Source organism: Kryptolebias marmoratus, linkage group LG8 (assembly GCF_001649575.2).
Source record: "Kryptolebias marmoratus isolate JLee-2015 linkage group LG8, ASM164957v2, whole genome shotgun sequence".
Lineage (NCBI taxonomy): Eukaryota > Metazoa > Chordata > Actinopteri > Cyprinodontiformes > Rivulidae > Kryptolebias > Kryptolebias marmoratus.
Genome location: NC_051437.1, coordinates 21,576,616 through 21,590,620, shown reverse-complemented (window position 1 = coordinate 21,590,620; position 14,005 = coordinate 21,576,616). Strand labels below are relative to the sequence as shown.

At 38.9% G+C, this 14,005-nt stretch overlaps 1 protein-coding gene across 12 annotated transcripts in view; it reads right to left on the bottom strand.

The window, feature by feature from the left end:
- Positions 1 to 119: 119 nt before the first annotated feature.
- espn (espin) overlaps positions 120 to 14,005 on the bottom strand; it is a 40,725-nt gene continuing 26,839 nt past the window's right edge. For 7 of the 12 annotated variants that reach the window (XM_037977180.1, XM_037977179.1, XM_037977181.1 and 4 more), the window contains 3 exons: positions 13,396 to 13,541; positions 12,659 to 13,063; positions 6,228 to 10,317 (listed from right to left, as the gene is read on the bottom strand). In XM_037977180.1, the coding sequence (XP_037833108.1) occupies positions 8,200 to 10,317; positions 12,659 to 13,063; positions 13,396 to 13,541 (2,669 nt within the window). In that variant the 3' untranslated portion in view covers positions 6,228 to 8,199. Of the gene's footprint in view, positions 2,019 to 2,765; positions 2,787 to 4,262; positions 4,343 to 6,227; positions 10,318 to 12,658; positions 13,064 to 13,395; positions 13,542 to 14,005 lie in introns of those variants that run through there. The other 5 variants (XM_017417862.3, XM_017417863.3, XM_025006258.2 and 2 more) reach the window with 2 other exon arrangements.

Here is a 14,005-nt window from a genome sequence, read left to right as displayed (position 1 = left end):
CTTAATAATTCTCCTGCAGCTCAGGTGAACACGTTAGATTAATTTTGTGTTTTCTCGAGGCTGAAGAAGAAATAAATAAACAAACAAACATACATAAAAAACTGCATCCACACAACCAGCTTTGTTTTTATGATCAAGTATTTATTGTGTTCATTTTTAACAGTCTGAAAATATAATTTTATGAGATTAAGCCAACATTCTACCAAAGCCAGGTCAGGACATGTTTTCGTAATGCAACATGGAAATAATGAAATGACAACATTCTGAGGGTCACTATGTACAGAGTTTAGATAATATATTTATAGAAAATTAAATGGCAATGACATTTACATCACTTAATTTTAACATCATATGGCATCTGATGAGACGTAAAACCAGAATATTTTGAAATGATCAACGAGGCCCCTTACCTTGAACAGAGACTCAGTTTTTAAGCTTGATACCGAAAAAAAAATTAGAATAAAACTAAGACAGACAAAGTAAAGAGAAAATCTTTCATCGTCTGAGAGGACCCAAAGAGCACAGTTTTTTGGGTTGACTTATTCTTAAAAATGCGTCAGATTATGCACTGATAAAACTTAAATTCTAACTCTGAAATTATTCACCACAGATCTGCCCCAAAGAGACGAATCTATCCTCAACCAACAGCGAATCCTAATAAGTTTACATAAAAACATGAAAAAGGAAGGAGCACAGAAATAGAAACTTAGAATTATTCTAGGCTACAAATAATAACAGCGATGATGATGTTCTCTCTGAATGCCTACAGAGAAATATACAGTACATTGCACACGTCCGGGGTATTTTATTTATCAGCAGATTGTGCACCAGAGACAGCTTAGCGCTGAAACTGCATTTTAATAGAAGAAAAAGGAACAGTAGATTTTTGATAAGCCTGTCGAGGACCGGGAGCTTTAATGTGTAAACAGATCTGCTCATCAAAGATTTATTGTCCAGAGGCCTGAACTGGACACAGGAAACAAAACAAAATAAAACAAAACAAAAACTTGAGAACTTTTCTTATACTCTGCAGTATTCAGGGCTGAAAGGAGACGGCTGGTGTAAGATGCAGATCGATGTTAAAACCCTGATTATCCGTTTGCGTCTAATAACGCACTGCAGCATCGTTGATGCTCATTGTTCAACTCATGTGCAAATCATTTCACTTTCATGATCACACTACCACCACTCTGACATCATTTTAAGGAGCTATACTGGAATCTTCATCTTGAAAAATCAAAAAAAAAAATCAATTTATACAGCTACATAATATTTGAATTATTTATTCACCAATGATCCAAATCCACATAAAAATCACATTGGACAGAAACTCGTGAAACGTTACGTCAAAGTCCTGAAAATGCTTTAAAAAAATGTCATGATGTTTAAAAACCTGACGGAGGAAGTGTCGGCTGCTTCGGGATGAAACAAACCTTCACTGAGGATGAAATTTGTGAAAACAGTGGCTCACATGTGGCTTTTTTAAATCTATTACAAGACTAATCAAAGTTCTACATGAAACGTCCTCTAGTGACTTGCCGAGAAGTTAATAGATTTTAATTTAGTGCATTTAGAACAAACGCCTCTGTCGTCAGACTCAGTGCATGTCATAAATATTCAACTAAAAAGACCAAGCGGAAGGTGGAGGATCTGACGCGTTTCACCGGAGCTGAGCCTCAGAGACCGTGTGGACAGCAGCAGCAGCAACAGCCCGAAGCAGACTTACTGTCGTGACACGACAGAGTTTAGGGGAGACAAGACGACCTCTGTGATCTGTGGTGCAGCGTGGATCAGGGGATGGAGGAGGAACATGCTTTGGACTACGTGTGAGAGGGTGGAAAACGGTGCAGGGCAGGGGAAATGACCCAGTTCACTTTTTGGCTACTTCCCCTTTCTTCAGAATGATCTGCCTCTGCCAGGGGGCCAGTTTGGTCTCGTCGTAGCCCAGGGTTCGTAGCCGCTCCAGCTCCATCTTCTCCTCCTTCTCCTGTGCCTGTTTGGCCTGCAGTTCTGCTTTTCTGCACAGGTTCATTTCAAAAGCCGTCATTAGTCTTGTAAATGCTTTCCTTAAGGTTTCAACAGTTAGTTAAGATCTATGTAAGTTAAAAGTCTAGTTGGATTTCAAAATGATCTGGATACCAGCACCCCTGGTTTCAGAGGGAATGAAGTGACATCCTCTATTAGTCCACAAAATCAGGCTTGTCATTTGTTTACCAGATTAACCCCAAACATGTCTGATGGTACGTTCAGAGCTCAAATTACCTGCAACTAAAATTAAAGTTTTTCATTTTGCTTTGTGTGCGGGAATGTTTAAGCTGCATCTTTGGAATAAAGCTAAAAAAACACACCTGTTTGCTGTACTGTAAATCTTACAGTTAAAGTAATGTGTCCATATGTCATATTCCATATTCCTTGTGAAACTATTTTTGTGGCAAAAATGACACCTAGCAACATTTTACTTGAATGTCACCAGGAATTTCAGTCTGATATCACTGGTGCATTTCTGTGTTTTCTGTTTCAGCAAATTGAGACAAATGTTTGGATTTCTCAGCTAGGATGAGATAATATTAATAATCCTTTAAAATGTTGTAAATAATGGAAACAGTGTAACCTTTGTGCCCACTGGAATCAAGGCTGATTCACTGCCTTCAGTCAAATAAAAAAAGAGAGGACTTGATTTATTTCTGTGCTTTTAGCAATTTTTAAAACTTATATATTTATCATTTTTGGAAACATTACAGTGTGGAAGAAATAAAATGTCTTACCTTTTTTGTTCCCTGTCACATCAGGAGATGAAAAACACAGAAAAAAGTGTAAATATCTTAAAAGGCAACAACAGATATTCTACAAATTGCAGCACGTAAGCTGCAAGTCTAAATTTGTCACTGACACAATTAAAAGGTGCTATTTCTTATTAAACATTGAGTAGAGACAGTGTGATACAAAGACTGTATATATTATAGACCAAATGTCCAGGATTGTTGCTGCTGTTAGAAGTATTTTTGGTATCTTTGGCAACATCTGGTTCTTTCACATGGAGGGGGCAGGACTAAAAACTTGCACTGAAGCAGCTGACAGGGACGGTTTAGTCCCATTTCAACTTCAGGTTCCTGGTTCTGGTCAGAGGTCTGGATATATACAGTCTTTGGTGCAACAAACAACATCAAATAACAAATGAACACAGCTAAGTACGACTTTTTTGAAGACTCTAATAGAACCAAACTAATATGTTCTTTCAGATAATTATCAAAAACACATCGTTAGACATCTAAAACTATTTTGGGAATTGGTTTCACACCTGTTGATTTTTTAATCTGGAGTAAATCAACAAAATAATTCAGCCTGAGATTTCTCTGCTCCCAGTTTTGGTAATTCAAGGCACTTTTCAGAGACGCCGAACAGATGGAAAATAGAAACTTGACCAAAACGTTAACCAACCAAAAAAACTGAACATTAAATAAAATATAAAAACTTGTTTCCTACTGCAGAACTGCCCCACTTTTGTAAAGTTTGGACTTCAAACATGTAAACATTTACAAGTTATGGTCAGAAAATAACTGTATTGTGATCTATCATTTTAAGATTCATCAATTTAATGATCATGGTAGAAATGCTGAATCATGATTAAATTCTTCCTGTGGGCCATGCAGCCAATGATTCACACCTCTATTCAGGCCTACAGAAGGAATTTTTTGTTTTATAATGAATCAGTTTAAACAGACAGAGCACAAATATATAAAGAAAGAGATCAGCACAATAAAGCTGAGCAGAAAAAACTATCTGAGGTGTAAAATCATACCATTTAAATCAAATTTTCAGTGGTTAAACTATGTAGTTTAATCGAGAGCCTCCTAATCTAATAAAATACTTGTTGTGTCTCTTTGAATCTTTGCTGTCACTGGGACTTTTTGTTGTTATAATAAAGTTATCAAATCTTCCCCTCTTCTGATTTAATAGTTCAGTGGCTGCAGAGATGCATGTTTAAGAAAAACTTAAAAAAATCTTTTCTTCCATATCTGTTCTTTACAGTCTTTTTACGGATGTTTCTCAAGATATATTTCAGCATCATGTGGCCTCCGCGTCGCAACAGCTGAAGTAGAATTTAGCGGCTAATTTAAAAGGCCACCGCAATAACGTTTACAATCAGCTACAGATGAGAAAGAAATTTCAATAAATCCGCTCTGTCTCATCATTAAACTGGCCCAGAGTCTGAGAGTGTAAAGATAATTAATCAAATGTGACAACAATGCATTGTTACTCACCTCTCCTCATCCAGTTTCTTCTTCATCATGTCTCTCTTCCAGGCCGGCATTGACGCCAGACGCTTTGCCTCCTCTTCAGCCTGTAAGGAGACAAGAGGGGGACCGAGGAAGACAGAGACGGGGACCCAGAGCAGTCAGTGAAGAATTTTAACTCGTACTGCATCCCTCATACCCTCAAGGTTTCTTCTTAATCCGATATGCTCTTAACTGCTTAATATTTGACAACCGTTGCATATTATCCAACTGTTTTTAAATGTGAGGATTAACCCGTTTTAATTTGGGGGACACAGTCATGAACTGGTGTCAAAACACCAACAAAAACATATCTACTGTCTCACAGTCAGTCAGTGGTGATACCGACATGTTTTAGGGTCTGTATGGCACCACATAAGTCCTACATGGTGACAAAGCAGAAGCACCTGCAGAGAGAAGCTGTGATGAAGCACAACCTTTCTGTTTGCATATATTCTCAAATGTCCGTTTTTAAAGAAATAACCTTCGTATAAAAGACTAAAGAGACTAAACCTTCAACAAAAACTACTGTTTAAACCGATGTATGAACTTACAAAATGCAAACAAATGCATTCTTCTTCCGCTTTGTTAGAGATGAACTAAAAGCCTTTAAAAGGGCCGACCCAGTGTTTACATGACGTTTTCATCGGGCACAAATTGTAACTGGATCCTTTTTGCTCTTTCGGTTCGTAACTGGAGGTGGAGCCGAAGGAAAGAAGAGGGCAGGCAGCTTGGATTTCTCATCTTTGCCTGAGAAACATTACCCGTTTTGCATTCCTCTTACCGAAGGATTTCACTTGCCCTGGCCAACACAAATCCAGCTAAGATTACCTGCTTGATGAATTTTTAATGAATCCCCTGGGAATTTCAGACCAAATAAAAATAATAATTAACAGAAACTACATGCTCATAATGTAATTTGGCAGTGATTAAATTAAATGGCTAAAAGTTGTCTGGACTGTGTCTGGACTAAAGCTGCTCATTGTTAATTTGAATACAAACGATGCAGCTCCTTTGGTGCATTTGTGCACCAAATGTACTGATGAACAGAAGTTTCCAGGTTTAACATTTATACAGAGCTGCCATCAAACCAGTCTGTGCTTTCAGCCACTGATCTCCTGTAAATTTATTTTCAGTAAAGTTAATATTTGTCCTCTGATCATTTAACTTTTAGAACACATCTGACAGGATTCCTAAATGCGTTGGTTTTGTGTTCATGCTGAATCGATGGACTTCATACATCTGAGACGGAGCAAACCAGCACTGTATCAAAATTCTTTGTTTCTGGGAACAAAAAGTTGAACGAGACAATGTCTGAAGAAATTCTGAAGGACGTCAATGTATTTGTTATTTTTATTGTTTAGCATAATTTAACTATGTTGTGCAACATATGTTACTGTACTATTTCTAATCAAGCTGCAAATTTTGTTGTATTATTTTAATGTTTTATTTCAAAGCTGTGCAACGAGATACAGGACTATTTCTTTAACGGAATAGTAATAAGAGTACTTTTACACATCAAACCCCTCATAAAGACACATTCTGCAAAAGCCTGCATGGCCCATGTTTGTTCCAGTTCATCATTTTGGATTACGAATGTCTCAGTAATTGTGTTTATTTGAGAAAAACATTCTTATTTGTGTTAATCAGTCAGACTGGGCAGACCTGATAAAAGAAAGACAATCTGAGAAGTTGTATAAAATCAGATCAATTATAAATAGATTTTCCTCATTTTCTGCATTTATTGAGTTCAGTTAGGTATATGTATTGTACTGTATGATGATGCTGACATCATCATCATCACTACAGGCTCCTGTTTTTTTTTTAATTTTCTTTGAATCAAAACATTTTCAGCAAATGGCTTTTAGTTCACCAATTGACTGACTCCCATTTCAGCTGTGAGGCAATGAAGATTCACTGTAACCTCCTTATGGCTTCTGTAAGCCATGGATAGCATAACAGCAGGTGGCACTAAGAGGGTTATTTAAAGGTAATCTTGATGCCACAGAATAGACACTATGAGAATAGTGTGGCTCTTCTGAGTCAGAAACATTACACTGAAGGAGTTGACGTTCAAGAGCTCTGTGTAGTAATGGCTCTGACACTGGTACCTACAGTGAATCAGATCATTATTAACGTTTTCGAAATGATAGAAACTAGAGCATTCAAGGAAGGCATACTGCCTGCTTCTTACCAATGTTTCAAACATAGATCTGTTTGTGCTCCAGGTATATGATGGAGATGACTCTCAGCTACTACCACACTAAAATTGATTAGCTGTGGCAGCCATCTTGGATCAAGTTACCTTCAAAAATGATTCACTTCTAGATGGTCATCCAGTGATTACTCTCTGAGTTTCATTAAAATCCATCTGCTGGTCCACGAGACAGTTTGCTTACAGACACATAAAAGGCAATAACATGGTTGTTAATGTGTGTGAAGGGAATACTGAAATCCTACACACACAAACATGTCTATAAACTTTATTTCTCACAGTAATGTAGAAATCAAGTAATAAAGAAACAATTTAAACTCTGGAAACTGAGCAAATCTGTGGAATGCACTCAAGTTACAGAGTAACAAAGCGATCAAATAAACCCCAAGGAACAACTTCTACGATACTTTATGGATTAATAGCTTTTAAAAGGCTCATTTTGAAATTTGCCGACAAATGTGTGTAATTTTTGAACATTTACCCAACTCCACAGTTTCTGTAGCCCACACTGAAAGGCACACAACACAAATCTGAGTTTACAGACATTAATACAAACTTTAAGCTTGTTAAAACTCATTTTTCAGTTTATTGTGAATGTCTGGCTTGTATCTTTGGGAAATCAAAAGTAATTTAAACCCCTTGAATTTCTGATAAAACATTATAACAAGACACAAACACAACAAGCTGTGAGACTTGAAACTGGACAAAAGATTATATAACAGTCAGTACTGTACTGAAATCCTATCATTTTCAGCAGAATTAGTTGAGTTCATGTTATGACAAGTTGTTTAAATAGAAACTTAACTTGTTAATCCAAGTTCACAAGTTTTGTTCCGGTTTTCTTCTAAATGCTGCAACAAGAAGTGATTTCTTTCTATGCCGCTTCCACACTTCTTTCAGGGTGTTGACCTGCTCTGAACTTCTCTTTTTCTTTTGCAATGCTGTCTTTTGATTACAAAATAAGTTACAGCTTTATAATGCCTTGTGCATCCAACCAGTGTCAGTCCAGGAAACTGACTGAACTGGTATTTATTTATTCAATGATATGTCTCCTCTGAAATGAACAGAATCAATGGATCAGTCACAACTAGATTCTTCTTAATAAATCAGGAGGGAACATTTTGGTTTATTTAATAGATCAGACCAAAAATAAGGAACAGAGAAGAGAAGACAGAGGGTATACGAAGAGTGCCAATACAAAAGGTAAAAAAAGTGAACATATGGATAGAACAGTCAAACTTAGTCAAACTTTGATGAATTTGGAGATGATGAGTTTGAGGTGTCTAATGAAAGGGTGCGGTGATGATTCAGTGTTTGTGTTTGCTGACCGAAGACAGTGTATGACTAATTCAACGTGAAATGCTGACTGAACTACCTTTCAATTTTCACTAATTATTGAACATTTAAACAAATAAATTACATGTCTTTAATGGCAAACCATTTCCCAAATAACTTGTTGTCAATCATGGCAATCAATCCCTCTTCATTCATAAGGTTTTCAGAATAAAAGGGTTGAACATATATGCTGTTTCTTTACCGAAGCACATGGAAATGGAAAGTCTGTACAGCTAAATAAAAGCCCTTTGCTGCAGTTAAATCCCTCAGGTGACATGACCTAAACACTAACACACCACATTAGTTGTGTGTGGTGCAGGTTAGCCCTCCAGTCCGTGCAGATAATGTTTAGTGCACTCACAGCTCACGCTGCTTTTAGATATCAAAAAGTTCAGCTTCCTTTTCTTTCCAAAAAGCAAAGCTTCGATCAATGTATCTGATGATTTCCTCATTGCTAAACTCTTTTAGCTCATAGATTACTTTAATTGCATCCTCATTAGGCTCATCTCTGGGTGGCTGTTTATCCACATGAGGTTTCTCTATGATTGTACCAGCAACAGGTGGAACGTCTTTCTTTGGACTGTCTTTTGTGTCCTTTGTTGTCTCAGCTTGTTGTACACTTTTAGTTGTCAAGTTCTGCATTTGGTCCTGCTCTGAAAGCGTCACATTAGGAACCACAGACTCATTTGATGGTTTCTGCTCATTGGATGTGACATTTTCTCGTGCGCCATCCTCCAATGAGTTGCCATTGTCAGATACACAATTCTGGGCTTCAGCAGAAGATGGTGATGGGGAAATATCTGGTTGGGAAGCGGGTGGTGCTGATGCAGAAGGTGCGTTTGGAGGTGGGGGTGCAGGATGGGTAGGTGGAGGAGGAGGAGGATGAGAAGGTGGGGGAGGAAGTGATTCCTGCGAGGGCACTGCAGACATATCAGGAGACACTGAATGTAGAGAAGCTGTCATCATACCTCCCCCATTATCAATGTCTCCAAAATACTTAATTTTTATATCCTCAAAGCCATCCGCCCAATCCCGTTTCCCACTCTCAATTTCCATCATGACTTCCCGGTGAAACTGTCTTATCACCTCCCATTTATGGCTGCCAAGACGGTCAAACATCTCATAGCACAAGAGGTGACGGAATTTCCTCTCACCACGAGACATGTTCATTTCCAGTAACTGGAAATATCCAAGCATGAAGAGGTCAAGGGTTAGACTTTCATAACTGACAGGTGATCCATTGATGTGTGGCAAGAAGTGCTCCGGCCAGTACATCATCTGGGCACGACTCAGCCTGCGGATCTGACGGCTGGGCACTTGGCTCATGATTGCTCTCCAGTGGCCAATCAGATTCCCAACTACTTGCTTTGACTTCATGAACATGAGCATTTTGTCATCGTCACTGTGCATTTCCCCGTCAACCTGATTATTAAATTGGCTGTAGTCCTCACAGCCAACATCCAAGTAATTTCCTCTCCTGCCGGTATATTTAGTCCGATAAGATTCTGAGATTGTGTACTTCCGCCAGTGTTCAAGAAACAGAAGGACAATTCTCTCCTTCCTCATTTCGACACACTCCTGGACGTAGCTCATGTCTGTCTGCACCTCCAGGCTTCTAGTTAGTTGGTCATTATTCAAAATGGGGTCTGAAAAAAGAACCTGGTTGAACTCTTGCATGTTGCTTGGAGCCATCGCTTCAGTGGGAGCATATGTTGGAGGAACATGAGATGCGATGATAACTGGTTCCTCAACAAGTGGTAAGACAGATTCCTCCACTGAAGGTAAATGTCCGTTGGTACTGAAGTCGAGGACTGTTGCTGAGGAGCAAGGCACATCATCTTTACAAGTTGTCTCTAGACAATCAGACTCACTTACCACAGGAAGAGACCTTTTTCGCTTGTAAACCCTACTAGCTTGGTCATTTGTAGACTGTGTCTGATTCTGAATTTCATAATTGGCCTTAAGGTTCTTCACTGAAACTCCACACTGCTTGATTTCCCTTTCCACTTCTTCTCTGGTTGAGAAGGACTGGGAGCGTGCAACAAATCCAGTGGTAGCAGATGTTTGGGACGGGGCTGCGTCTATATTTTTTGCTTGCTCTTGAGAATATCCAGGAAATATAAGATCCAAAACGTCTATCTCTTTGCCTCCCAGGGTGGCGAGTAGAATTGCCATACTCTTGAGCAGGGTGGAGATCTTGCTGCACCAGGCTGGGAGATCCTCAGCTTGGCCATGTACTTGCTTCGGATTAACTGAGAAGTACTCCTGATTAAGAGCAGCCGAAACCGGCAGAAGCTGGTGAAGCTCTCGCTCCAGTTCCTCCAGCTCCTTTTCCACTTCTGATACTTTATGCATGACCTGCAGGTTCTCAATTTGTTTCTCAATTCGATTCAGGTCAGCCTCGGTCATCAGCTCTCCAAACGGGCCCAAAATGGCATTGTGGGTGAAGGAGTAGTGCCATTCCTGAGGTTGGTAGTGCCCACTTGATGCAAACTACATGAGAGGTCAGAGGAGACCAATAGGACAAGAAAACAAAAGGAAGGAGGGAGGAATTCCTTCAGCAGAACTTTCCTGGTATGAAAACACGCCTCAGTGCAAATCCATTCCAACACACAGGATTTACATGGATTTAGTGGTGCAATGGCACAGCCTCATTAAGGTACTAAACTCTCTACCGTAATTTAGAATCAAAGCAAACACAGATCCCTTTGTCCTTTTTGATAGAATGGGTAAATATATGCTGCACAGACCAACATGGCTACAAAAGAATATGTTACAAAATGTTTAATTGTATTTAGATAGTTGACACCTCTGACCTTTTTAGAGAAATATTTGCTTAATGTTTGCTCATGCTATTTTTTCAAGCTTAGTGCTTGTCCCCTTTTAGTTCAAAGACATGCTGCACGAACACAGAAAAACAAATTTTACTGACATCTAATAATGTATTTTTTATTCTTGCTGCATGCTTTGTTTGTAACCCAACTAAGATGTAACACTGGATTATAGTTATAACAGTGTTAAGAGGAAGTCCCATTTCTCACTCATGTTTTCCCCTTAAACCTAAACTATCCCGAGGCCTTTAATTCCAGGTCACATGGGGTAGAGGATAAAATATTCCACTACAAAACGGGACACCTCTTCAAAAAGCCAATTCTTTGTTAATTGTGAGCAATTGCTCTTTAATTAACCTAACTTCAATATGCTGTATATCTAAGTATGACTTGCAACAGACTATCAGCAACAATCAATCATAACAAAGGTTGTAAATATTAAACCTGAGAAAATACCAACATTTCTCTGGTTCTTTGCTTGTGCAGCTCATAACAATTTGTTTAAAGTGCCAATTAGTGCAAATACTCTGCCCTCTACCTACATCTTGAACAGAAATAGGACACACTTACCCCCAATAAGAATGAACAAAACAGTGTTAAGACTAAATGGTAGGGAATTGGGCGAGTTGAAACTCACTCGAAATCTAGGGACAGATTCAGAGGTAAGCTGCCCCTAGATTTCTAATACAGTTAAATGTATTAGAAAAATAAATATTTGAACATATGTCTAATATCTTCTGATGTTTCAGAGAAAAAGATTTGCTGTGAAATCACTTTATAACAGATCATGACTGATGTGCAAACTATCTCCTTTGGAGAACAAAAACAAGAGATAACATTGTTTAACTTTTGAACGATCGCTGCTCCTGTATTTAATTTGCAGTATCGTGAAAGAGTTAAAAGTGCTACACAGATGATATATTTTGTCTTTTCAGTATTACACGTCAGCCTGTAGTGTGAATGGGCCGGGCATCACACCACTGAATCTGCATGTAAGGACTTGAAGCCACCAAACTCCACCATCGAACACCAGCCCACACTATGAGTAGTTTTTAGTCACGTGTGCTCATGTCATGATGGTTGTTGTAGCCAAGTGTTCAATCCAATGCACTTCAAAAAGTCTCTTCACAAAATTTATAAATACATTAAAAAAAACATGCAAAAGTAAACTGTTAAGCACGTGGATTAAGATGTTTAGAGCTACATTTTAATTTGTCGTTTAAAGGTGAAATTATATTACTCAAATCTACTGTCCACCTGAGCTCTAAAACTTTTGCCATTAAAATTTGTAAGATGTTTTACTGGTTCTATGGTATTCCAATAAATAAAGATCCTCCTGTGTGCATCACTAAAGAAAATAAAAAGAAACTATGGCTGCTGAATCATTTAAGATAATAAGATTGCAGTCTTTGGTCACACAAATGAATAATTCAGCAGAATAAATTTCACACTACTTTACTTTGTATGGCTAACAAGTGTTTAGATTATGACTAATTAATCAATACCTTATCTAACTACACATCATATTAACATATATTAAGATAGAAGTTGAGTGGTAGGGTGATTGAGTGATTCTAAAGTGAGTAAATGCAAAAGTGTGTAGTATACGCTGACTAAAACTCTTATGATTAACACTGGTTGTGATGTTTTACTGTATCTGCCTAAAACAAACACTATTCTTTCACCATACAAAAAATGGGAACTTTTGAATTTGCAGTCTTTACTGCTTTGTTTGTTTTGCCTTTAAAGCAAAATTTATGCAATGCATACCGATACATTAATTATTTTTAAAAAAGTAAATTAACACAACATAAAAATTCAAGATTAAGAAATGCACACTCGAATCAAAGCACTAGCTATCCCTTTTGTGTTAGTTTTTTCACAAATGAAGCTATATACAAGTATATTTATAGTACATTTGAAATAAAAAAAACACACAAAAGGGATTGCCAAACCACAGCAACACTCGCTGACTCGCTTCAGCCTCGCAACACAGTACCTACCTTGCGTTTGTGGTCTTCCTCCTCTTGCATCTTGGCCTGAAGCTTTCGCACCATCACCTGCCTCTTCCACTCAGGTATAGCTTTTCCCTGCTCGTCATGAGTGGGCACCAGCGCCTCGACATCCGCCAGACTCGTCTTCCTTACAGACTCTGCTTTTGCTGACCTGCCACCTCCGTTCCCGTTGACGACGGAGTTGGAGGACAGCTGCTCGTAGCTGGCAGAGGCCGACATGACCTTTGACGATCCAGAACCGGTGGGACTGGGACTGGGGCTGGGGCTGGGGCTGGGGCTTGGGCTGGGGCTTGGAGTGACTGGTGGGGAGGTGACAGGCGTGCTGGATTGTGGAGGGGACGCTGGTTTGGCTGGTGGGGTAGATGACTGAGTCTCTGGAGGTGTGGTGGACTCCTTGAGGAAAGTAAAAAAAACAGTAATTGTTCAATATTTTAGACCAGTAATCACAGTTTTTAATGCTTGACTAACTAAAATCCTAATATTTTGGGTTGATTACTCCATATTGTGTTCTAATTAAGTTCAAACTTAATGCATTGAAGGTCAGAGGGCACCTCCTAAACATACAGCTGAAATTTAACCACCTGCTTTCTTTTGGCTAATTCAAGCCCTTATTAACCCTCAAGCCCTTATTAACCCTCAGCAGCATCAAAACCACATGTAATGACTGAACTAGCTGAATCTATTTTTCTGTGTGTGTCACAGCCCGTTCCATGAATTCAGCTTACATTGTTGCCTGTGGGTCCGCTGTTGGAAAATACAGTGGTGTAGCCTTTACTGTGTGGCGTGGGCTTGAGGCTCTTTCCTGCTTTGATCTCTGCCAGCAGCTCTGAGTTGTCACCGGTGGGGGACATCATGTTGAAAGATTTTGTGCCTGCGGACAAAGGGAGAGAGCAGACGAGTGAAGCCCAGCAGAAAGACGGGAGGGAGGCAGACAGAAACAGACAGCGGAGAAGAGAGGGCGGGGGGGCATTTCACTGTTAAATATTTCATCCGACGAGCCAGGCAACAATGCTGACCTGCATCGAGCTGAACAATGATGGGAGGTCAGAATGATCATCGGGAATATATTTGTTTCCTGAGGTTGGCATTTACATGTACTGTATATCTCTTGAAGTTGTGCTGCAGCTTAAGACAGGTTTCTCATTAGGTCACGGCTGCATTAGTAACGCCTGACACGAGCTTGGATTAGCAGGTGAGCTTTCTCCTTTTTAAAAAGCAGGTGGATGGACGGAATACAAACAAAAACTAGGTTGTGAATACATTTTTGATGAAGAAAAACTAAAAAAAAAAAAATTATATGAAAGTGTTACAAAGAGGTTCTAGTAACTGTTTTAA